This window comes from Cygnus atratus, chromosome 2, assembly GCF_013377495.2.
Source record: "Cygnus atratus isolate AKBS03 ecotype Queensland, Australia chromosome 2, CAtr_DNAZoo_HiC_assembly, whole genome shotgun sequence".
NCBI classification, from domain to species: Eukaryota; Metazoa; Chordata; class Aves; order Anseriformes; family Anatidae; genus Cygnus; species Cygnus atratus.
This window is the reverse complement of record NC_066363.1, coordinates 18,475,651-18,502,709: the sequence shown is the minus strand read 5'-3', so window position 1 is coordinate 18,502,709 and position 27,059 is coordinate 18,475,651. Positions and strand designations below refer to the sequence as shown.

The 27,059-nt window shown below is 38.2% G+C and overlaps 1 protein-coding gene across 3 annotated transcripts in view; it reads right to left on the bottom strand.

Annotated features, from left to right (window-relative positions):
- The window catches only part of ARHGAP21 (Rho GTPase activating protein 21), a 124,069-nt gene that overhangs the window by 7,523 nt on the left and 89,487 nt on the right, over positions 1 to 27,059 (bottom strand). For 2 of the 3 annotated variants that reach the window (XM_050708614.1, XM_035545219.2), the window contains 13 exons: positions 21,560 to 23,507; positions 7,527 to 7,685; positions 7,271 to 7,373; positions 7,148 to 7,184; positions 6,334 to 6,459; positions 5,257 to 5,541; positions 4,465 to 4,529; positions 4,234 to 4,382; positions 2,589 to 2,737; positions 2,342 to 2,497; positions 2,156 to 2,234; positions 1,398 to 1,471; positions 1,223 to 1,312 (listed from right to left, as the gene is read on the bottom strand). In XM_050708614.1, the coding sequence (XP_050564571.1) occupies positions 1,223 to 1,312; positions 1,398 to 1,471; positions 2,156 to 2,234; positions 2,342 to 2,497; positions 2,589 to 2,737; positions 4,234 to 4,382; positions 4,465 to 4,529; positions 5,257 to 5,541; positions 6,334 to 6,459; positions 7,148 to 7,184; positions 7,271 to 7,373; positions 7,527 to 7,685; positions 21,560 to 23,507 (3,420 nt within the window). The remainder of the gene's footprint in view (positions 1 to 1,222; positions 1,313 to 1,397; positions 1,472 to 2,155; positions 2,235 to 2,341; positions 2,498 to 2,588; positions 2,738 to 4,233; positions 4,383 to 4,464; positions 4,530 to 5,256; positions 5,542 to 6,333; positions 6,460 to 7,147; positions 7,185 to 7,270; positions 7,374 to 7,526; positions 7,686 to 21,559; positions 23,508 to 27,059) is intronic. The other variant, XM_035545220.2, reaches the window with a different exon arrangement.

The following is a 27,059-nucleotide window of genomic DNA, read 5'->3' as shown; positions in this document are numbered from 1 at the left end:
CCTTATAATGACAACTATAATTACACTAAAGGTTGTGTGTGTGTGTGTGTCTACATAAATACAGATATATCCAAATTTAACTAGCAGGTATTCCTTGCAGAACTGATCTTGGAACCCACCAAATTTATTTGAATCGTGACATTTTCTGATCTTTTAAATGATTTAACGTTGACCATGTGTTCATCTATTCTGCATCCGTCACACATTTTTTTCCTGTATCCCTGCATGTTGGTAGCCAATACCAAGGCACCATTCACCTGCCCTGAGGTAAGCATCCATAAACACACCCATATCGCACATCTTTGCATTCAGCTACCCTTCCCTGAAAAAAAGGGGATACTATTATTTGCATTTACAGTAGGACTGTAGCATGCACAGAAGCAACTCTACTCCATCCAATGTAGATGACAAAAATCTATTCATAATGATTTTAATTAAAAAATCACTACCATTTATGTTTTTTGTTTTTTCTTAAAACCATCTAAAGCATCTACAAGGTCAAACACTTGAGTTATTACAGCAAGTCCTAGTCTTAGGGCACTTTAGGTGTACCTTTAGCAAGTCCTAGTCTTAGGACACTTTAGGACAGTCCTTGTCCTGGACACCTAAGCTTCACACAAAGCTGATGAAGCCCAGCCTTTGTCAACAGGGTTCATTCAGGTCACAGACATTCACTTCAGTTTTACCCAAACTTTCTACACTCTGACAGATTCCAAACTCTAATAAAAGTAAGGACTGATCTTGTATTTTGTGAGAGTTTGCACAGTAAAAAGAGCAAATTTTTTTTAAACAAGGGTGCTACTAGACACCTACTTTTGTTTTATTTTCAAAGTCAATTATGCATTCCTATAGGCTTTACATTGAGAGTCTGCAGCATATTAATCGAAAGTGTTTGTTTAAACTAGTTGAAATCCCCAACCAGACACATACACTCACTGGTGTCTAAATGGATTAGATGAAGTTTACAGACATGGAATATATTTAATATGTAAGCAGTTATTCCCACAAGAATTAACATCAGTTTGAATAAATTTAATTCATGCTAAACATGAATATTTTCAAGGAGTCCTTAGTGTAATACAAAAATGTTCTCACTCAACACTGCTAAGGTCTTAATGTTATCTACAATAAGTTATGGTCTTAATCAGTAGAAAAAATCCTGCAGAAAAACTGCTTCATGAATGTAACACAACAAAGTACATTTTACTTTTGTTTCTGATACCTTGTTCTTTTCAGAGTTCTCTGCTACTGTCTTGAGGTGTGCAGAAAGAAACTTGAGAGTCTCATAATGATGTTCAGGTAGATCATGAATCTGAAACAAACAATCACTATTCAGAACATTAAACATTTAATGCTAATTTTGTAGTATACCTACAACACACCTGATTTCAGCTTACCAGTCTCTTCAGTGTTTTCAGACGTTCAACAGGATCTTCTTTTCTATTGGCATCTATAAAATCTGCATATTTGTCTGTTAAAAAAGCAGAAATTAATCACATACATATTACCTTTGGAACACAAACAAACACAACTGCATAATTTGTTGTGGAAGAGGACTGCATTTGCACCCTCCTCTGAAAAGAGGTGTGGTTTTTTTTTTGGTTGGTTGTTTTTGGTTTAAACTCAGATATGAAAAACAATACTACAGAGGCAACATGGTTTAAGAAATTGTATTCCCTAAAGTCAAATTCTGCCTTTGCTCTGTTGGTTACTATTTCTAGTGGAACTTTAAAGAAGTAACTTTAAGAATGTGGTTATATCCTCCAAATCAGAGTTAACACCCAAAGCTTGCAAGTTTCTTCCCTCTCTTAATCCTTCCGAAAACAGTAAAAGAAAAAAAAGTTATAGAACAAAAAAATGAAGATCCTTTTTTTTTTAGCCTGCCAAAGTGAGTATTAAAGTGGATACACTGAAGTATTTTGGCACAATATTTGAACACTATTTGTAATATTTTCATAATTAGAGAAATTCTGTTTACAGCTGTCATTTTTAATTTATATGATCACTGTGACTCCCTGTTCCTTAAGGCAGAAGGAGAGCACTTATTGCAGAGCTGAGATGATTCCCGCAGATTCTCTCTCAAACCATCTAAAAGTTTTAGGAGAACCATTCGACAGCATTTCCTACAGACAAAAACATACGGTAAACAACTCACCATTGGTAAAAAGTGGTTCTGGGAGCTTTCTGAAGAAGGATTTCAGCAAACTGCTTATCACATTCAAGTCTCGCCATTTCTAAACATTTAGAAGGAAAGGACAGACATGCTTTATATTTCTATAATCATAACACAGCCAGAAGTTTTCAGGAGTTCAAAGTGGAAATACCATGATCGAAGACTTACATCATCATGAACATCTATGTCAGTCATTCCTTTGTTGAGCTCCTCTTGCATACTTGAGATGGCAGCATTATTTCCAGGAACTCTGTAAATACCTGTGTACTCAAGACCTCTTTCTTCAACCAGTTTGCAGCATATATCAACGATCAGTGGAATATACTGAAGGGAAAGAAAAGTTTTAAATAAATTTTTAAAGTATACAAAAAGCATTTAAAAAATCACAATGGAAAGAAAAATTGTCCTTTCCTACTTTGTTGGTATGAGCTGGGGGACAGTCATCTAGTCTGACACCAAATGTTCCTACAGCAGATGGCTTCTTTTCAAATGTCTTCCTCATAATGCTTGGAATGCCTTTTCTCCATGTCCCCTTGTCTTTTGGTGGGCTTGTCTCATCTTTTTCTTGATAGTAATAAAGCACATAAGGAAATAAAGAAAAATAAGAAAAATAAGTCACAAAAGCTACTGTGAATACAGGAAACATTTGCAAAGATAAAGTGACCGTTTTTGTGGTTTTTTTGTTTGTTTGTTTTTAGCCCCCTTTTTCCTGGCCAAGTTTGCAAACAACTCACTAAACATTAGTCTGCCTTAAACATACCTTCTCCTCCTCTTCTGTGATTCAAAAAATACATTTGAATATACCCACACTCAGACAAGCAAGTAGGTAAATGACAAGGTGGTATTTCATCATTCTAAAACTAAATGTATATAAATTACATTAGAAAAATTAAAACCTACAACATTTACTCAAGTAAGATTAAGTCTCTACTGAGCAACAGTGCAACACGAAATTGGTATTAAGTTATACAGCCACACTAACATTTTACATTGTGCAGACCTACTTTCAGTTAATTACTAGGTTGCAGTCACTCCTAAATCATTCCAAACAGGACTCAAACACTTATTTATCCAAAATCACATTAAACATTCAGTTGCTCTGTTTACCTCCACTATACAATTCACATAACAAATTACAATTCCCATTCATCCTGTACTGCAAGACTTCTAATAAAACACTGCTTCCTTCTTATTCAACTATTTCTGGAAATATTCTTTCGGTAAATATAGAATTCACTTAACACCTGCAATTTAGGTTACATAATCTGCAGCACACAGAATGAGTAATGCAGTGTTTGTTGGTAAGCTAAAACAGAATTCACTCACAGTTTAAATTCAACATTGAATTGGTCAGAAGTAGCTGATCAAAAGCGATCACTCCAGGAAGTTGCCTAAATTTGTGTGCAGCACCCTTAAAAGCAGTCTGATCAGACACCGTGAATCTACACATTCTTTGAAAAAGATTTAGCTTGTGACACTTGACAAAGTTCATTCACTAAGTTTGCAGTGCCAGGCTTTAAGATTCTAGTATTTTAGAACTCAGCAGGTATTAATTTTGTTCTGGGAAAAATACAATAACTGAACTTGTATACTTTAAACAAAAATACAAAAAAAAAATACACTTTTTTCTCTAGTTCTACAGCATATTTAAAATATGAATGTACCTAGTCCTTACCAAGTGAGCTGGAGACCATACTGTGAATTACACACAAACTTATTTCCAAACTTTGGCAAAATTGGTCATAAAAAGCCTAACTCCAGTATTTTCCTACAATTAACGCTACATGGAGCTATAAGGGAAGAAATAAACCACACACACAAAACCTTCCTGAGGATTGAAATAAAAAAACTTTAGGGATCTGAGAAAACTTGAGGTACATCTAACGTAACATCTAGACAACGGAGTTCAAGAACTGAGTTTCTCCAAGCTGCAGCTATAAGCACTAGTAAATATTTGGTTTGCATATGTATATTTATGACTTGGAAGAACCTAAATAAATTACCTCAATAGCTTCATACTGGGGCTATAAGGAACTAAAGAAATGAAAAAAAACACAAACCTTTCGTTAGAAGCTTCCTTTCTGACTCATCCTTAGGAGAATGTGGACTCTGGGTCCTCTGTTCTGCTTTAGTTCCAAGTAGAGTTTGTCTGATACTTAGACTCTGACGAGGTGTTTTGGGAGATGGCTCTGTCTTGCTGCTTGAAGAACTGAAGCATGATATGTTACTTCAGTAAAAAGAAGCTAAATAACAAGCGTACAAAAACTATTGGCAGCACATAATTTACCTACCTCATCATTGTACTGTATTCTTTAATCCTTCGACTAATTAGGTCTCTACTAGTGACACCAGTATCCTATAAAATGAATTGAGATCTACTTTACAATCTTACAAAATACATCAGTTTTTACCTCCAGAATACAATTACATCTTCCCATCAACAGATCATATATGAAAAATTAACATTTCAGTTCAGCTAAAAATCTAGCGAGCAGTCCTTGGTAACAGTAAGTACAAAACACTTAAAAAACATGAGGAAAATTAAAGTGTGTAGTGAAAATACACTAAGGATTATTTTGGGACAGATAGTGGTATGTTATGTATAATAGCGTATGTTTGCCTTGCATTTAGCATTAACATTTAACTCATAGAAACAACTACATATAATCAAAGAAATGAACATCTTTCAAAGTTGCCTTTTTCAATTACTGAGAAACTCATCACACCATGTCACTGCACACACTACTTTACAATGCAAGTCTGAAGATGAAACACATTAGTTCCATACTACAATTATCTTTTGAAAAGTTAGGGATTTTTGACAGATCAGTTTAATATAAAGTTCATCTCTAGTCAAATCAGCAATTATACTAATTCATTTATTTCAAAAGTCTGTTCTCTGATTATCAGTATGTCAGGCTTCTTTCTTCTTTAAATTCAGTACACTTCACTGCCTCGCCTTTCAACTTCTCCTGTATGCTCCTGCACACATTTTGATCAATTAACTGCAAATGATTTCTTTTGTTGAAGTACTAAAAATGATGGTATTTTCTTTTAATCAATTAAAAGACAAGAATGATTACCTCATCATTTAAGTTGCTGTTGTCTTGTATTGCTTTAATCCATGCTAACATATTATCTCTGTCCTCAGCTTGGAACAGATACTCGCAGTCTGACGTGGTGAGTCTAAATACATTTTTCCTCTTGGTTTCACAGTACGAGATGTCTATCAAACAAGCATTGATGCTTATAGGTTGTTCTTCTTCAGATGGGGTCATTTGTTCCTTTTTATCCTTGTACAAATAAAGTGAATGACCTCGAAGAACAACATACAATTGTTTCCATGGCCGAATGCTCCCACCAACTCGCTGAAAAATATATAGTAAGTAAGTTTGGTTATTTGTTATAATGAATGTTTCTGCATTACAAATCTACTTCTAAGAAGTTTTAAAAAGGAAGAATAACCATTTATACCATCCTTAAGGATGACTTGTGGAAAGCCTACCCAAAAGTGGGACTAACTAACTGCTCTGTGTTAGAGGAGAGAATTGCTCAATAGCCCGCTCTCCCTGATCACCCATTAAGTGTGAGTTTTCACACGACAGCAGCAAAAAAGAGAATGTGCAGAACTTTGCAAAAGCATTAAAACAAATAGAGCAAAAAATATTTAGTGGATTCTTGCCCGAGTCCTTTAAACATTATTCAAGTCAGACTCGTATTTACATAACACTGCAATTCCAGATTCCTACTTTTCCTCAAGTGTTAGCCCATCCATGTGCAGGAGGTTAATCTGAACTCAGCTCCACAACACTGATGAAAATCAGAGCTTTCTTCATTGTTGGCAAATAGGGAAAAAAAAAAAAAACCAACCACAAACTACATTTACCAAGGGACTGAATCTTTCTACTTAATTAGTTGTTAGAAATGAGTTTACCTCACAGATGCTCTGAAATATAAAATTAAAACATTTCAGAAAGCAGCCTCTGAAAGAAGATGAGGAATTCACTAATTCACTAACAAACAGGTCTAAAGATTTCTTTAGCCTCACATCCCAGAAACGTTACTGAAAAATGCATAACCAGAAAGCTTCAAGTTTCTTACCTCAGTTTTCCACCAGGTTAGTATTTATGCTAGGTTTAAAAAGAAAAAGTGACAGGTACCTTTCCTTTGTCTGTAACAAGCTGACGAAAATGAAGCCATCCTTCCTTGGAGGCATCACCAAAGACCTCTGAAGAAGAATCTTTTCGGGAACCAGAGTCTTCTGAAGATTTTTGACTGTCTGGGACCTACAGAGAACATCATGGAAGGAACCTCACAGTGTACTTCTAAATACATTTGTCTGTGATCTCTACATGCAAGATGATGCCTGGTAGTGTTCAAGAGGCATTTGGATAATGCCCTTAATAATATACTTCAACTTTTGGTTGGCCCTGAAGTGGTCTCGCAGTTGAACTCCATCTTTGTAGGTCCTTTCCAACTGAACTATTCTATTCCACTCCTCACTTTAAAAGCTGACACCATATTCGTCAAAAAGCCTGTAAGAATATCCCCCTCAGAAAATATGATTCCTAATGTTTCTATAGAATAATACAGTGATCTTACACATCCCAAGGATACTTTGGGACACACTGAGAGAGTCTTAGACTCTCGTTAGTAAACTTTTACAGAAGCACACCATAGATATAATTCATTTAGAGAGGCTGAGGTAAATGAAAATCAAGAACCATGTGGGGAGCCTACAGAACAACAGACCACTTTTACTTATGTGAGGCATATAGCACCAATGAGCGAAAATACCATTAAAATCCGGTATCAAAAAATCAATAAAAAATTAAAAATAATTTGAATAGCAGCAATTCCAATGACCTTTGTGTCTTGTTTAATACATCACTTGGTATAGGTTAGTTGTATAATTCATACAACTTGCCACAGTAAATTTATAGTTTTTTAGAGTTGTTATATATATTTACTTACCTTGATCCCCTTTAAACTAGACACGTGCTTAATGGATCTGTTGGAACAAAAACAGATGTTAAAGTGAGATTTTGCACACTTTAAAAATATTTTCAAATTAACTGACATTTTTCATGAACTTACGATTTTTCCTCTTCTCTGTAGTCATCCAATCCTTCATCATATGACTTCGATCTCTCCGGTTTTGTGGCAGGCTGGCTATCTAGGACACTAGTCCTGATGGACTCTATAAACAAGCAGAAATTTTTGAGTATGTAGGAACCTGAAACACATTTCTGTAATTGATTTCAAGCAATAAAGAGATTACAATTTTCACACCTGATCTCCAGAGTGTAAAAAGAAAAAAAGAGCATAGAAAGAAAATCAAATCACCACTCACCATGATCATGAGAAAGCTGCCGCCGAATTAAAGGGATTGGAGATGTGGGACTGGAAGGAACAGTTGTTATAGCAGGTGCTTGAGAAGCAGATGCAGAAATAACAGCAGAAGCAGGAATGTGTGCAATATCATGGTCAATACTAGGACTAGTCGGTTCATCTACAAAGGTAATACGTAATAAATTAATATATTAAATGCATGAACCAAATGCTCAAACTAAGTATTTGCCTGAACTTGTCATTACTGGAATATCAGATTAAGTACCTTAAATTAAGTCTTTCACACAAGCATCCAGTCAACATATGCTGTTAAATGCTTTTTTTAATAAATCCTTAATTAAGGATGTTAATTATACATTAGAGATAAGGGCAAAGAGCATCATACCTGATCATAGATTTTACTGTGAGACACTGAAATAGGAATCTTGTGCTAAGCTCTTATGATTTTCAAGTACTCTGGTTTTGCTTGTGTGCATGTGTGTGAAGAACACACCTGTTATGTCAATAGGTCTAAACTCAGGAGACAGCTAAGTACAATTTCCTACTATAAAACATGGGCATTCCAACTACCAGCAGCTATTTGGTTTCAATGAGTGTTCAAATAACAAAGCCAAGTTCTACACCAACAAAAAACATTTGAAACATATCTAGCATCCAGAGAACCAACCCCCCATCCTCCACATATCCAGATAAAAAAGTATTCAAATTTTTAAAAGATGGCACCACTACATACCAATTATTTCTTCCACTAATTGTTCATACAAACGATCGCATGCCGCACATGCCCAGCACCTCACAGTCTCAACAGTCACAAGGGTCATCATGAAAGAGTCCAAAAAGCTTTACGTATTTCTACTATTTAATATGTTTCTGGCAAGATGGAAGAAGCTGAAAGATGCATTTTCAACCATTCTGAGAAAAGAGTCGTAACATCTTCTAGCACACATCAGGAGTACGAGAAAAATAATTGTACTTCATCCTCCAGTAGAAGAGAGGGTGGAGAGAAGCAAGTCACGAGCAGGGGCTGGACTGCACTGCCATAATGAATCTGAATGTATCCTAGGTGCTAAGAATTGTGATATGCAGTGCTTCTGAAAAGCCTATTGAAACCAATGAACACTCACAAACAGAGGTTTATTCTTTGCTTTGTGCAAACACAACTGCGTAAGCGGCATTGTGCTTTTCTAACAGTCACTGGCAGTTCTGCTAAAAGCAGCACTTGTACCATCAAAATTTGGTGAAGTTTAAAACAAGATGGCAAATGATTGAAGTACTGAAAGATTTAGCAATGACAGCCCTCTACTTTGTCTGGAGTGGTAAATATAAAAACATATAACTTTAAAAATTGCTGTTATTTTTTAAAAGCATAGTTCCCCTCCAAAACTAGCTGCAAACAACTAAGAACATGAATAAAAAGGGAAAGCAAATTCACAGCAAATCCCTGGCATAAGAATTAAAATAAATTCTAAGTTTTATTTGCATCTAGTGATAAATTGAAGCATTTACATACCTCTCCTATCCAGCAGCTAGAAGATAGGAAGAACCTCGTTTATACGTCCATTTTTGAAACAACAGTAACTCATTGTCCTATTGTTGTCTATTTCATTTGCTCAGCTAGCGTGTGGAGAAGCACACTAACATTGACTAATGATTATTTCCACTCGCTGAACAACATTAAGGTAGATTATTTCATACCATATAAACTGAAAGTGCTCAGCTTTCAGTTATTTCTGTTACAGACTTCTCTCAAGATGTCACAGCCTCTATTCAAAAAAAAAAAGTTACACAAGTGCTGACATTTGAAACACGTCTGCATGAGCTGTGAACACAAAAGAACTGTGCTCTCCCAGCAAGTCTGGGCAGGGATGCTGCAAGGATCTTGTCCTGCCTGTAAGCAGCACCACAGATGAGACACAATCCTTCCATGGGACTGTTTTTCCTATATGCCTACAAACAGGGCTTAGCACAAACGCAATGGTCCCTGACTAGCACATCTGGATGCCGTCCTAATGCAACGCAAACCACCTTCATGATGAAAAGCCTTTTCTTGCTATCATGGTTGAAATATTTCCCTATTAAGATTTACTACTGGAAAGGCGCTGTAAAATTATTTTTCCTCTTTCCTACCTTTTGCAATATGCCAAAGATACATTTATAGCACATGATCTCATTTGCCTGAATTGTGAGTGTACAGTAAGATTAATTAGCTATATCGTTCCTTCAACCAATGCACTTCAGTATCAATATGTGCTGTGAGACAGAAGAATACTCCCAGAATAGCTCAAGATCTTTTCTATATAGGTAGCATCTCAATATCCTTTTTTTTTTTTTTTATGAACAGAAAAGAATTCCACTCTTGCATCACCAAGTCGGGACGATAAATCATTATAGCTATTTAGAGAAAAGAAGTGAAAATGATAAATTCTTTAAAGCTCTTAATAAGAATTTTATCATATGCAGAGAAGTGCTTTATGCAAAGTATTGCCTCCGTAAAAAAAATGTACTTATTTGTCAGTTCTTCATATCAAATTTCCCATTTTCCAGTCTACAGATAAAAGTACCAAAAAAGATCAAACTTAAGTTTGTCTAAGACTGAAAATTCTCTTACATTTTTAAGAACTTTATTTCAAGTCTAACAAATTATATATGGTTGTAATCATTTAGTCAGATGATAAAAGTCTGTTCCTGAGACATAGTCAGGTATCTTCCTGTTACAAATTGCCCAGTTCTCATTCTCACAGGTATTAAGAGAAAACAATGCATTTAAAAAAAAATATTATGGTGACAGTTCAGCTTACTAAAAAAGAAATAGAATTAAACCTCACAGCATGCTCACAGCACAACAGAAAAAGCACTGATGAATTTAATACTCCACTTGTCAGCAGCGATTTGAAGAGTTTGTTTTATTTGTTTTCCTTGGAGGCACGCTAGAAATGGGGAATAAATTCCTATTTTTAAACAACGTTAGCCAGGCAAATGTTCTTCTGTTTCTGCATCAGACCTGAAATCCTCCAAACGATTCCCTCTGCTTCCACACAATCAAATAATGCGCTCGGTGAGTCAGTCACTCCGCTGTCAGCCAGGGATGGTTTGCTAACCAGAGAAAAAGCAGGAAGCCAGCCGGGAACCTAACCGGGGTAGAAGTGGGGCGTGCAGGCTAATGCCCTGCCACACGCTACCACCGACGTTATTTATTTCACAGGGGATCTAACCCCTGCATGAATCAAAACTGAAGGTGTTTTAGAAAGATGCAAGCTTTAACAGAAGCGTAATGACATCAGTACAGGAGGATAACCGGGTCCCTGCCGAGGCTGAAGGTTAGCTAATGGCAAGCCTTTACATAACATAAAGTGACTGTAGAACAAACTGTGACATGTACCATAGAGTTACTGACGACTGATTCAGTGCACCGTAAACATCGCCACTGCTGTTCAATAAAAAAAAAAAATACTCATAACCTTTATATTTTGACTTTTCCCCTAAGTGTTTTGTCATATTTGTCTCCATTTTTAGTTTCCTTGACTAATCAGAGAACCCGTATCACGAAACTCCTTGCTGAGCACGTGGAAGGACATGTTCTGCTCAATCAGTGGAAATGACGGCGTATGAAACGCTGTGAAGCACACAAGCCAGAGGAGAAGCCACACAAAATAATTCTCTTTCAGTCTGCCACCTTGAGGATTACCGGTACCCCTTTGAGTATTTGTAACAAAGAGGTCAAAGTCTGCAGAAGTACTTCAACTTTTAATTCAAGAAAAGGATACAAATACCACTTTTTCCATATTATTGTCTACGAAGTGACCCAAGAGACCAACCGTCAGAAAACGAGCCAGCGAGACCGCTGCATGGAGGCAGAGCATCCCTGGGGAAAGGGAAGATGCTGCTGGTCTGGGCTGCTCACGTGCCATGGGGAACACAAGCACGCACCTGGTAAACTGCTGTAACTGGTGGTTCTCAGGGAGAGCCTTTCAGTGCAAAAACATTTATAGGAGGACTCTGAAAACTTCTAAAAAAACCACAGGAAACACAGCTCCAAATGTAGTTAGCTGGTATTAAGTCATTTGCTAGCTAAAACAGGGAGAAATTTGTGTCAAAGTATGTTTCTGTTACCATGCACCCAGAGATCAGGGACCTACAAAGGGTGGGAGCCTCTGTACACAGTGCAAGTGAACTGAAAAAATATTAATAATGTTCTTAAATTTACACTGAACAGGCTCAGTACCTACAGGTGCAGGCCTAACAATTTCAAAACAGGATTACACAGATGAGGAAGTGTGACAGAGGACACTGTCCATGTGTACTGTCCCCACACCATGCATGAGGAACTAAGGAACAAATAACCCAAGTTTCAAAGGATTTGAAGGAATTAACACCAAAAAAATGCAGAAAAGAAAGCAGAGATCTGTGTCATACCCTACTACAAAATGTCATACTACACTGATATATTACAAATTTATGATTGTTGTAGTATTTGTTCGTTTAGACTTGGATCTCCCGAACAGCCCTTCAGGATGAAACATAAGGTTTTAAAGTAACAACCTGAAAACTCACAACACAAGAGGGGGCACATTTTGAGAGTCTTAATTATAATCTAAATAAATCACAGAATTCTTCAGCTGGGAGTGAACCTTAGAAGGTCACCTAGCCCAATCTCCTCCTCTCCTCTAAGCAGGACTAACACTGAATTGAGACCATGTTCCTCAGGCGTTTTGTCCAGCTGGGCACTAAGTCTCCAAGGATGGAGATCCCACAACCTCCCTGGGAACTTGTTCCACTCGTCACCAAATGGTGAATGTTTTTTTCCCCCTTTTTCCCCCAGCTGAAACCTCCATGTCTTCAGACAAAGGGTAATAAACTCTTCCTTTAATCTCCTGGCTGTTCTCTTAGTGATGCAGGCCAGGCTGGCTTTAGCCTTCATCACCATCCAGGTGAATTCACGTCTGTCTTCCCACCCACACGGAGCTCCAGATCCTTTTCAGCACAGCTGTTAAGCAGACAGTCTCCAGCCTGTACCAGGGCAGGAGGTTAGCCTGTCCCAGGGGTAGAACTTAACATTTGCTGTTAATGAATTGAGACATTCCTGTCCTATCATTCCTTTGCACAGAGTCCTTCCAAACAACAGCCCTACCCTAGAGCACATTGACTGCATCACTTTGTTCGGTGGCGTTTGCAGACGTGATGAGTGTATTACATCTCCTGTCTAGGTCACCAATAAAGATGCCTAAACAAGACGGACTCTGAAGAATGCCACTTGTAAGCAGCATCCAGGTGGAATATGAAACCTTAGCCACCATCCTTTACAACTGATAACTCAGTTTTCCGCATTGCAGACCAGATCAAAAGAATTGCTAAAGTCAAGACTGGTGGCACTTTTTGTTCTCCCCTCATTCCCAGATCTAGTCATCTCATCACAAAAGGCAATCAGGTTAGTCAAGCACCATTTCCCCTCGGTAAATCCACACTAATTATTCCCAAACACCTCCTTCATGTGCCCAGAAACAGGTTCCATGAGGACTGACTCCACGATTTTCCTGAGGATTGAAGTAAGGCTGACTGACTACATTCCCTAGACTGTCCTTCTCATCCTTTTTCAAGATGGGTACACAACATTCCCTTTTCCAATTTCTGGGGCACCTTGTGATCTGTCGAAGATGACAGACAGCATCCTTGCAGTGACATCAGCCAACTCACTCAAAAGCTTCAGATGCATTTTGTTGGGTCTGATGGACTTCCATGGGTTGAGTTGCACTGGGGCTGTGTTAAGAGTTCCCCATTTTCAAAGTTATGACTACCTTTTTTTTTTATATGAAAGAAAATGGTTTAGTTAACTGAATCATAAAAACATAAGCACAGAGCAAATTCATGAACTAGATTTAGTCTAGGGAAGCTAATCATCTTGGACTATCATCAACAGAGAAAGGTGGTTTCTCCCACCTGGGAATTCAAATTGCCTTATCTTTCTTCACTGGTGATAGAAAGTGACTGGAAAAGATTTACTTCCCAAGCCTAAAACCAGCTTTCGTATTTACCCTCCTTCAGACTTGGCAGTCTTGCATGCAGCATCTCATCATCTCAAAAGATTTTTAAAAAGGAACTGTATTATTTAGTAAGTATACTGTAGAGCACATTACCATTTACAACACTAATTTAATTAGAGACTTCACTATAAACTACATGATTATACGGCTACAAACCTTAATTCAACAAGTACATAATTTACTGAAGACTATTATCTGATTTAAAGATCCAAATCATAAGTTGGTAACTGAGCAGAAACATACATGCAATAGAGCTTCAAATTGTTTTTCATGTGAAGAACTTTGAGATAGATGGTGTGCGTTTCTGTACACAAAAACACTCAGCATACAATTTCCCAAACTCCCCACATAACAGAGGATAACAGTATTCTAACACCATGGGCTTTCTGAAAACCGCACTGAAATCTTGGAGTAGGTACGTGCTTAAAGGTGCCTTGTACTCCATGCAATTTTGGTTACTCATCAATCTCATGGAACTGCAACTCCGATTACTCTTTATAAATAACCTTCTGCAGAAGGCTAACTAAAGGGAGGTAGCTCGTGCTGCCTTCTGTCTCCAAAGCAAAGTGCTAAAACAGCCATTACAAACGTTATTTTCCTTCAAGGAAGGCATGGGCGTGAAGGCTTCCACACACTGGGCTGGCATTTATCTGACAATCATTACAAAATATATTCTATCCATTTGCCTCTCTATTTCTTCAGTAATGCTCTCATAAACAACAGATTATTGCTTTTGGGGTGTAATTTAAAAATGATTCTTACGTAACAATTTTATTCGCTTATGGCACAAAAGAAGGCACAAAACTGATGTGCCATTAAAAGGATGAAAAACCCTTTTCCTTACTGAAGGACAGGCAGGACTCACCAGCGCTATGTACTGACCTTGCAGTACAACGCACATTAGAGGCGCTCCCTTACCTCCAGCCCTGTGCCACAGTTGTGATACCACAACACCATCACAATGCACGATGCTACCTAGCCCCAAAGCATTATTCTTAAATAAGGCACATGAAGGCTTTTCAGCCTTGTCCTGTGTCCAGTCCATCCTCTGTCCCTCTCCACTTAAACTTCCTCCAGCTCACTGTGTGCAGCAGTTCCCGCATGGTGCAGCCAAGGAACCAGATCTCTCCCCCCGTGGCAGCAGGACACCAGGGGTCAGCAAAATCTGTTTGGGCACTGGCACAACAGAGCACTGGAGGAGGGGACATGGCCTGCAAGGAAAATGCACCTGTAAGGAGACTGAAGGAGTACGGAGGAGAGGACAGGAAGGTTAACAGAGGTTGGTAACAACACCTTCATCCCCACACAGGCAACAGAAAGTTCTACCTCAGAGTCAACTTAATTCTGAGAAACTTCAAAAGAAGCTCAATTTAAGCTGACCACAGATATACTAATATAGACCTACTGATTCACAAACTTTTTCTGAAAAGTCGGTCAGGAAGACAGTCAAATAAAAAGACCCAAGTACTCTATTTCATCTGCAAAGTGAGCAGGCCAGCAACTACCAATAAAAGAAAAATGAACTGTTCAGTCAGAAATAAACCATATGGAACTAATTCTGCTATCACACGAAATAGCAGAAAGGACTAATATGTATATCCCACGGAAGCAGCTTCTTGTAACAGAGCTGGGAAGCTGAGCTGCTGCATCTTTTACTCTTCAAGCAGCAGCAAATTTCTAGCAGCTCAAGATTTGAAAGCCTGGAACCGGATTTGGAGAAGATGCACTATTGCCTGGACTCATCACGACTTGCCTTTTACAATCTCATTTTTCTGAGAACTGTTTAAGTTGTTTTTTTTTTTTTGTTTGCTATTTTTTAAGTATTACCAACACTGACAGCACTGACTGCCTTTACAAAGAAGCATTTCACATATTTATTTTACGTAATTATCCTCTTGTAGCCAAATGAATATACTGGAGACATGTCTGCACGCTGTTCACATTCATTTCTGTAAGCTGCAGAAACACAGGATGGGATCAAGCCCCCTGAACCACCAAATCTAGTCCTCTGCTACTGTGATTATGTAAATAATGTTTATTACAGTGATGGAGTTTCACAAAAACAGAAAAAGGCTGGCCTAGATTATTCTTAATGCAAGCGTATCTATGACAATCTGTTTTTTATTTCAGCGTTGAGCAAAATGTATAGCTATCCTTCTCTACAAAGTAATTCTAAAGGTCCCTAATCACAGTATTATCCTGCCACATGATCAAAAATAAAGTACAATTCTGAATATACCTTTTTTTGGCCAAGAACCCTTATAGCTTTCCTTTATTACCTGTAATTACTATTTTAAGTTCTAATGATACACTAAGGATGATTTCTACTTTGAAAATGTTACCCACTACATGTTTCCACTCAATTAAAACTCTTCTAAAAGTTATGAATGGTTGTCTTAAAATTTTAGATTTGAATTAGAAGTGGACTTTCAAGTTACAGACACATTTTAATGGCACTTAAAACACTAATTTGTAGCTTTGTGTTTTGGTTGTTATATTTCAGAATATCACAATGATTTAAAAACTGCTCTTTGGATATGAAACATGGAAATTTTCAGCCTGGAGCAACAGCAATTTGGCAGGCCACACTGTTAAAAACTGAAAAACGCAGAGGATTGATGCTTATCTTAGAAACATGGATGACATGTTGAAAACTGTGCCAATGCTATCGCTGAAATAATGGAGGCGAGAGTCCCTCAAAAACGAGCATCTGTCAGCTCTCACTTCAACTGCTACCACATTTATATTTTCAGTTTGGAATAGCTAGCCAGTAATTTGTAGGGAAAAAAACTAATTATCACAATGGCTGAAGATTTTTTGTATTCATCTTGACTACTAAGAGTTCTTGCTAAAATTATAGTTTCCTTAAAACATGCCACATCAACCATATGTGTTCAGCCACCATTTGCCCTTAAGGTATCCACACATTTCGGGCTGACAAGCAATAATCTCTGCTGCATAAATTTGAGGTTTTCGATTTCTCTCTGCTCAATGTGTGTCTCTTCTTACAAGGAAAAGAATATATTTCTTTATTACATGGGGAAAATATTCTTTTTTTTCCCTAACCTTTCTTTATTCCTTTCATAACCCTTCTTATAGTGCAAGTGTGTATGAACTCATTTTCCAGTTCCAACAATGTAACTGCATTCTGTTTGTATTTACGTGGTCTTCTTCTGAGCCTAAACATCCTGCAGAGAGGAGCACAGAGGCAGGGCAAAGAGATGACAAGTACGGCACCTATTTCACTGAAAAAGGCAGACAACTCGTTACTCTTTTCAGAAATATTTTGCATAGCTGTCTCAGCTTTCTCTGTAGGCACAAAGAAAGGTAAACCCTCTATAACCCTACTTTCAGCAATACCACCATATGTACAATAAAAATGACTGAAAAGTTCAACTAATGCTAGGCATTTTAGAACCTGAAATGTTTGTTCCAACCTAATCTTCTAATCCCTTGGTTTTTGTCTTTTTTTTTTTTTTAAGTAGAAGTATTTGGTAACAACAACAAAGAAGTAAAAAGAAAGTTGAGCAGCACTCACTGGAAGTCAGATTAATTTATCCTGCCTGTTAATCAGCAGCTACCCAAATATTTTTACCATGACAGAATTTTGTGGAAAAACATATACTAGTGCACAGAAAAAAAGTACCCACTTTTTGGTTTTGAAAACAACAACAAAAAATAAATGAAGACCAGGCTCTTAGAGCAAGGTAAAAGGCAAAAGTCTGTCTGTATGTTGATTACTTTATAAAGAAAGCTTTATAAATAGCGTTCAATGAAATCTTGTAAAGTTTCTGGCAAATCTTTGGTATCCAATACTGTGTATTGATTTAAATAGATCTTTACTGTAGTAAAAGAGTATGGACACATTCATGGAGCACATAGAAAACCACAACTGGCTCAGGAGTGCTGTGAAGTTGTAGATGGAGAGTGCAAAGTACCAACATGCAGCATCACATGTTTGTCCTGTCCTTTCCTAAGGCCTCTGGTTCCAGGCAGTCAGAGAGAGGACACTGATGTTATTTCTACAGCACTTCAGCTACCAAAGTCTGGTCAAATATTTTTATCTGGCTAATCTTCTCTCAGTTATTCACAAATTAATAGAGGAATTAAGTGACCTAAAAGCTTTCTAGGGTAAGGACGAACTAGATACTTTTGAAAATGGGACTGCACCTCTGAGGAAAAGTCTATGGGATGCTACTGTATGCCTGAAAAGTCTGTAATAGGACAACTGTAAACTTGTTTTATTTGAAAAATTTCACTCCAAGACGATGCTTACTTAGATTTAGGGTATTTTTAGATTTTAGATCTGCTTAGAGTAATTTTTCATGTGACATCTCACTACAAAACCTGTGCAGAAAAGGACATTCATGCAATAGCATTGGCCAAAGCATTAAACTGTGCTGGTGGACAAACACACTGGATCAGTTTAAGTACTGAAGCGACTTCTCCATTTCACTCGTAGGTCTAGTTAACCCAATCTGGGAGATGAATTATCTTTATGGCTTTCTGTGCTAGAATAAATAGTGTAAAAAGAAAAAAAAATGGTTTCAAGCTGGCTGCAAGTCTCAGACATGCACACTAGATTATGTCTAAGAAACTATGTCTAAGAAATGTATCAAAATAGTTATATTCTGAATCAACTGCTCTAGTTACAAAAATGTTAAGTACTGTTTTAATTTCCATCCAAGTGCAGTTTGACACATCCAAAATTACTTTGTAGATCAGAAACATAGCATTTGGTGTTCTCTAGCAGAAAAATTACATACAAAGTACAAGTCTGAAAAACGTACACTAAACACCGCAATGCTAAAATAATCACTGATAGAGATAGTGGTATTTTTACTCCTCTAGAGAACAGGTGAGGCCGCTTCTAGGTAAAGGAATAACCTCTCATGAGACTAACCGGTACAGCTTGAAACAATAAGACAACATCTCAAGAACAGAGCCTTTCTTTGGACCTGAAATAGAAACAGTAGCTTTCAAATAACAACACAACAATAGCCTGCATTTAGTAGCATGTTGAAAGCACCAATGCTCGCAGTGCCAGGATGTATTTTTCTTTAAAACAGCGACTTCCCCAAGAACATGTGCTTGCCTGAAGAAGAGTTTGAGCACACGTCTAAATTTTTCAAATCAGTGTCTGTTACAAAACACATCAACCTACTGGCTTTGCTCTGAAGAGGCATTAACAAATGCAAACCTATATTTAATCTCCCTGCTTCAGTACAGCATTTTGTGAAAGGACTACACTGTCAAAAGACAATTCTTAGCACATCATCATAATCTCAACAAGAAACTGCCGTAAGTGAGCTTGATGGGAAGTCTACTCAGCTTTCTGTCTGTGGCATCAAGGTACTTACAAAGAGATGCTCTCAGATGATCCTGTTGGTGGGCTAGTTCTCTAGAGCAGGTTGGTCACAAAACACTTGACGTGGAAGCCAACTACTCCTGGCTGAATTTCTACCAAATTCTAATCTGGACATACCCACTGATTTTAATGAGCAGGAAGTAATAACAAAAATAAACACCACAAAGCATTTAAAATACCAATAAAACGTAACCTTGGAAGGTATTTATTCCTCCCAAATTTACATGTGTATGCTACTCAAAAGATCTACTGTACAAATAACTTCAGGTAGTGCTTTTATGAAATTAAACATATCCAATAAAACCTAACACCACAAATAACATGTTGATATGAACATAAAGGAAGCAAAGAGGTTGCCAACACTAAGATATATCTTTATTTGAAGTAACATCCTCTCAAATTGCCAGATAGTAGTAGAAGAAAAAAATCCAAGCTGTTTTCCTTTGAAAGAGTTACTCTTTTAACTGAGTTTCAAAGTAGGTTTAGGGCTCTATCTGCCTGATAGGAGGTGGTGAAGCTTAAGCAAGTCTCCTAACAAGTGAAGCTGTAATTAAGCATAATGATAGTGGAACGAGCAAACTGAGAATCAGGCATATTAATTCTACCTTCCTAAGAAGCCCAGCCTTAGCGGCACTTGACACTGCTCCTTGCCAGACAGGGTTATTTCACCCTGAGTTGCAGGAGCTGCGGTGGAAGTTCCCCCTTAGCACCTGCACCAGCACAAGAACAGCTCAGGAAGACGGTGATGAGCAGCGCGGTGGCTCTAGCAGCACCACGTTAGTCTTTGACAAGGGCTGAGGAGGTTTCAGTCCAAGAGGGTAAGGAGCACATAAGAATTCACAAAATCTCGTGTGGTATTATGCCAGAAGTCTGCAATGGAGAGTTACAACTTTGCTTCTTCTGAACTGCTCAGCCACTACCGGAATGAAACCCAACTGCCGTGTTTAAAGCTCCTTTGAACTTTGTCACATTTCTCTAAAACCTGGAAGCAAGCCATGGGTAAGAAGAGTTCATTGCAAGTCTTCATTTGAATCAAGCCCAACCTTTTCAGCACAATCTCCTACCATAAAATAGACTGATTTGATTTTCACACGATATTTAAATTGTGCGGGGTTAGAAAACTCCCAGCGAGTACAAATACTGGGCACCACTTTATCCAATGTCTAACATTGATTTTAGGCAAATTATTTTGGAAAACACTTGCAAAGACCAGCTACGTGCCTGACAGACTTACGCTAATCCTGGAAGGAAGACAAATGGAGTCCAAAGAAGCGTCCAAAACTACTGGACACCGATACATCCAGTAATCAAAATTACTGCACACCTCCTATTCAAAAAGGAAGGCCCAATCTGAAAACCATCTGCTAGCTGTTTAAGAAAGCATTTTGGTTAAGTGTTAACAACATTCTGTCAAAAGAACAGAACATTGCATCTCATTGCAGATTTCTATCCTTCAGTGCTCACAAAGCTCCTTCACTGTTTTGCTCATTTACTTCAATCTGGTGCAGATATCAGACATAATTCTAGGGAAAAAAAACACTGCTGCAGATCCAAAGGAGATGACAACTCTGCTAAGGCAGTAAAACTAACTCCCTTTAACAGCTTTTCTTATGCTTTTTACGGATTAGGTTTTCACATATGTAAGTTTGAGAAGCAAAATTCAGTATTTTTTAAATACTTGTTATACGAAATTCAAGAAAACAGATCAACCTATGTAGAACATGGTCTGCAGAGATCTAACCTCCAAAGGATTAAACAAGCCAAAACAACAATGAAAAAAAAAAGCAGAAAAAGACCAAAACTGAGTACTTAAGTAGAACACAAACTCACTCTGCCACTACAGATGCCTCCATTCCTCACACACCCCAAACTATTTCCCTGATCATTTCGCTCCTAGTTAGAATCCCTCCATAGCTCTAAGATAACTTTGAAGAAAAGAGGACAAGTGCTCAGCCCCCACGCTTTAAGCTCCGCAAAATTCCAACCCTTTTTATGTCACAACCCACAGGTGAATCTTTGGGTCTTCTCATATTCTGCCTACATAAATCTTTTAACTCATAACCACTTTAGCTTATTTACTTGCAAATTAACCTAATTTTGTTGATATCCTTTCACCTGAAACAGCTTTCCTGTAAATACATATCTGTTTCAGAAAGCCTTCACCTTATCTATTCGCCTATCCTGAAATCCAGTTTTCCCCACAGATTACCATTACATCCGTATTCTCTCTTTACTGGATTGCACATTTTCTATTATACAGGTAAGAATGTTTTCAAAGGTACTGCAACTGCTAGCTGTCCACACAAATAACATCAGAGGATTATGTGGAGCGCTAACCAGAGTTATGTAACGAAGACTTCTCTAGGGGCTGGGGAATATTCTAGAGAAATTAAATCACTCTAGACCTTTTTACACTGATACTCCAGGGCTCCAAACAAGACATTTTTTTCTCCTCCACTGAAAAATATTTTTAGTTTTAACCATACTAATATTATGCTAGATGAAAAAAGAACCCCCATATCCCTCAACCCCAGGATTTACAGGAGCAGCAGTCAGCTACCTGGCGTGGCGCTCTCCATCATGTTAAACAGAGAAAGGTGAGAGGAATGCTGTAACAGTTTAACTCACCGATAAATGGAATAGAAGCCAAGGAGTCGCTAGGTGGGCTGGAACCTGATGCTTTCCTTTCTTCTATCCGTTTTATGTGGACTTCTCTCCGAGCATCATTAGGTAGCCAACAGGTGGTGTCCGAGGCAGCCTCCTGGTCATTTACAGCAAGAATGTAGGACTGATGCCTCAAAGGCTGGGACGTTTGGTGGCCAGAGGGTGATTTGTCCCGCATGACAACTGTGTCTTTGTCATTGTCCTGAACATCTGCTTGCAGAATTTCAGGCTCGTGGGCATCTTCCCTTCCAAAATCGCGACTCTTCTGTCTGACGGAAACATCTATGTTATCAGAGGTAGTTGAGCTCTCACTTGTTTGTTGAACAAGTTTGGCAGAAGCTGGAGACAAAGAGGAGGGCTGGATGGTTTTGCCAGTTTCTGTTTTGTGATCTGGGGCACCTTCTGCTCGGATCCTTGACTGCTGGTTTAACAAACCACTCTGATGCATGTGATTTACTGTTCTTTGGTCTTTGCTGGCAACAACATCCAGGCTCTGGTTAAGGGGAAACGATGGTTTTGCTGCATAGGAAGCCGAGCTCTTCACAGAGTTACTTTTCAAACTTCTGGTTGTGAGAGATGGCCTCTCTTGTGAAACAGCTGCAGGCTTTGAAATTCCCCCGGGAGTCTGTAAATCTCGAGAAGGCTGCAACATTTTTATATCTGGTGGAACTTTCTGAAAATGAGAACCAGACAGAGAAGCTCTGCTACCTATTCTCCTGCTGTCTGAAATATAACCACTTGGAGCCACAGAAAAATTTTGACCTCGAAGGGACATATGAAATGCATGTTGTCTAGATCTCTCATAAATACCTCGCCGATCGTCTTGTTCAGTAAACCCTGTCCACTTGTAAGTCTTTCTCCTATCTCCGTTTGTATCTGCAATCTGATTCTCAGAACGAAAGTTTTCTAGCACTTCACCCTGTTTGCTGAGATAATCCCATGAGCGAGCCCTGTGATTCCTAGCACTAATTGAAGGTGAAGTTAGCGTATCTTGTGAAGCACTTCGTGGCCACTCTTTCATCAACACGGGATCTTCAAGTCTCTCCTGGGATACACTTCGCTGCCGGATCTGCACAGACTGGGGAACCCTGTCATGAGAGGTGCTCCTGCGCCGTACCTGTGAAGCGGTGCGATTTGGCACCACTTGATTATAATCAGTCGTATTCTGAGAAGCTGCTCTTAAACTATCCAGCCTTTCCTGTATTGTTCGGGAGCCATACATGTGCATGCGCCTGTTATCGATGTACTCTTTGTAGGTTTTGTAGGTCTTCCAGTCTATATGCTGGTGGGAGGTTGGAGAACTGTAATGATTAGTAGAGGCAGGGGGCGAGTCTGTGGCTTGACCAGGAGGTCTAGTGCTTGGGATTCCTTCTGGACATACTACATAATTTGAAGCCTTACTCATCGTTCCAGTTGGATCAACTGGCCTCGTTATTGGAGTCTGAGGAAGTACAATGGCAGTGGACACTGAAGAAGATGGTGATGTGGTCCGTGCTTTTAGAGCGGTTTGATCTTTCAAGCCATATCTTATTTCCTCTGTCCTGTGAGACGGACCAGCATGATTATTTCTACAAGATGGCAAGTCTACAGCCTTCTCAGAAGGCACAATAACAGTCCGTACAGTTTCATTGCAAACGCACACAGCTGTATTTGATTTTGCAATGTCTGTTGGTGATGGAGGCACTTGTATTTCCATTCTGTAGGCCCTCTCTGGCTGTGTCAATGCCCGTACTGGTCTACTGACTTGCTGCTTCCCCAGCGAGAAATCCGAAGGTAGCTTGTCACCAGCTTGTGCCATAACAGAAGTGGTGGATGTCAGGCGTGGGTAACATATTGGTGGTGGTTCGGGTATGTTGTGGGCATTACCACTGTAAGCTTCGTTGCCTTTCAGGTAGGCATCTTGGGAATATGCCTGTGGACAGAAGATTAAGTGAGCATTAAGTAGTAAAGGAGATGGAAGAGTTCACAATCTAGCATTTGCACAATCAAACTTCAAGAGATGGAACACAAGTTTGAAATCCACAGTATATGTAATTTTAGATAAAATATTAGTTTAAAAGGTAAAAAATAGCATTCCATCCTCCTAGTGAGCAGAAACAGAACAAGCAAAATCATTAAATACATCCTCTCCCCCGGCAATTCAATAGCTGAACTGGTGACCAATGCTAGGAAATAGTGCAGGTAGAGCACTGAGGCAGGTTTGCCAAGATCCATGAGCAGAAAACAGTATTTTTCTCCACCTTTATTTTTGCTTTCTGTCGTGATGCTTTAAATACCCTCCCCATTTAGGCTTTGCATTGCTGGGATTCAGAATATGACAGCAATTGACAGGTTAAAATGGTGCATAATAAATTCAACTAGCACTAGAAAATTCTCCACTCACTTAATGTATAAAAGAACTCCATTTACTTCACACAGTACATGTGAGAAGTACACACAAACGTACACACATACACTCCTCTCTCTAAGATGTCTTCTACATAACAGCTACTGTTCCTAAACATAACACGAATCAATTGAAGCAGTACTATCTGTTGTGAGCCAACACCCTATAAGTAATCTTACATTTTAAAGCAGACAGCCAGTACATGGTACACAAATTTTACTGCAAAAATATGAATAATATGCATCATTTTTTATCTTCAAGGTACAAAAGGTATGACAATCTACAAATATCTACTACTGTCTACACAATATTAGAACACAAATTAAAATTTCAAATTCATTTTCTTAGTGCATTTATTTGCATCTTTATGCTTGAGCCTGACTCCTGAGGAAAAAAAAAAAAGGTGATATATTATACTTAGCGTGTTTCAGTAGCCTCCTTTTAGAAAAGCAACACTTATCATTGTGAAATTAACAGAGCATACAAAAAAAAAGTCAGTGAGAAGCGCACACAGCATACCTAAATGATAGCCTATTATTTCAAAACTTTAGCATGACTTTATTCAGTTTAAACACAATGAAATAAAGAGCCAATGCAGAGCCTGCCAATGCAACTGAAGATTAAAATGATTTCTCAGGGCTTTTACACATTTAGGTGTGGTACCGTATCACAGCATTTCCTCTCCAAACCATAACATGCTCAATTCCAGAGTATCAACGTGCCCTGTCTTAATACTAGACAGGTTACAAAAGCCCGAGCGCAGCCATAAAATTAATACAGAGCAAAGTACAGAGGCGGGCGAGGCATTTAAATACTGCTGCAATAAACGTTATACTAAGCATTAGTGAACTGCAAAATATTAAAGCACACTGACCAAGTCACAGGCACAAACCACAAATTAAGAGATTAGCATTACAAAAAATTCAGCTCAGACTATCTAGCTCATTTCCAACAAACTTGCTATTTCATACTCTTGCTTCTCGCAAATCACTTGAGAAAAGCATGCCTTACAAAAATAATCAGAAATGGCTACTGTGCATTTCTTACCAGTGCTGTGACATCCTTTGAAAACTGCAGCTGGCAGAAAACAGGAAAACATAGTAAAAGCTGCTTACAGACGTAAAGACAGAATTATGTTGTCATATTGATGTTGGATACAGCAAGCTAAAAATACAACTACACTGATTTCACTGGAAGGTACCAACAGAGGTAAAGGGCAATAGAGCAGAAAAAATAACTTCAGCCTCCTTCTGAGCATGTCCATCTCAGGCTTTTTTCTGCTGCTTGCATTTATCCCCTACCCTTACAGAAAACAAAATACATTTGTGCCATTTTGCCTTGGTGCATCCCCACAGCTGCCTGCAGAGAGCTCCGCTTCTATACAACACGACTTCCCTTCCACTACAGCGACATTACTGTCTCTCATTTCCCCTGGGCTGCTACCATCCCTGCTTCCTGGTGACGAAACAACGGCTTTATTATGCCTTTAAACCAGCACACCCCTTCCCCACATATATCTGAACATGACCACAAGCTGTCAGCTGACTGCAGCTGCTTTCATACTGTACAGCTGAAATTGGAGGAATGATGCTGCAGAAACACTCCACTCATGTGATTTATTCCCCCCTCCCGATCCGTAGTAAAAAAAAAAAAAAAAAGAAGCCAGATTACTACTGTATGTGGCACATTTAATGGACGGAAGGAACGTACAAAGATAAATATTTCTAAATTTCTGAATCTTCAAACAAATGGTTATATTTAAGAGCTCGATATGGTGTAAGAATAAGAAAAAAAAAACTGAAAAAATGCCAAAGACCTGGAAAACAGATGGAGTAAGAAACTACTAGCATGCAAGACAAAACCAACCCCCCATCCAAATCAGAAAACAATTACTACTTTATAGAGCTGATAAAACAGTTTCAAACGTGGGATAGACATGTTACACCAAGATAAAACACACTGAGCTTATGCTTTTGTAAAACACGCCCACGACAGACGATGCTTCATTGACTTTGACAGCAGAAAGGCGAAATTCCAAAGCTGGTGTGATCAGATCATAGCTGAGGACTACAAATGAGCATAAAAATTAATTCCTACCTAGGTCTTGACAAAAATCAGTCACAGATATTAAAACATCATCTTCAGAGGACAGCATTCTCACAGGGTCCAAAATAAAACTAGCTAGATCCACACCCCCCCCCGCCCCTTTCTGCCCCAATAAAGAGCAAGTTTTCATGACTGCAGGTATATTGAAAATATAGTGTTATTAGAAATAAAAGGTTTCAATGTTGGAAAGTATACTTCTTCTTTCAATCTCATTCCACCCAATTTCCAAGGAATCATTAAAACAAAGCTAAACTTTCTTCCAAGGAAGACAGAAGTTCATAAAGGGCTGTGACATTTCCATAAAGGGATATTTAACCCATGTGTCATAATCCTCACTAAGGACCAAAAGAGAAATTTTGCAACTTATAAAGAAACGCAAAACATCAGAAATGATTTCTGTTCAAATAATATCAAGCTGAATGATGCATTATCAGCCTTTTTCTTACAAAATATTTTAACTACTTTAACGAGAAAATGCTTTTTTTGTTAATTACAGTAAAAATGTGGAGTACATCAACATACTTCTTAGCATTTGCACACTATTTAGATACTTAGCATATTTTGCAGCTATATGTATAGTTATACTACATTAATTTAAGTTATTGCAATAGAAAACTTAGTATAAAAGAGTATTTGAGTATGACTTAAATTTAAGCATTTAAAAAAATAAATAAATAAAAAGAAAAACCCAAACAGCCTTCCACCTTGAAATACATTCATAAAATTCAGATTAGTGACATTCCCACTTCAGACACCTACCAAGCTCCTCAAATTCCTACAGGAGCTAAGTACTCTGCAGTTAACCAGAAGTTCCACCGTGATCCAAAAACCAGTCTTGAAATGTTAAGCTCTTTCCCATCTTCTCAAAAACAACCACAAAACAAGCGAACAGAAAACCTGAAATTATGGCAAGCTTACCATACAAACACAATGATTTAGTGTGACATTATCAGCTCTGACGGATAACAGCTC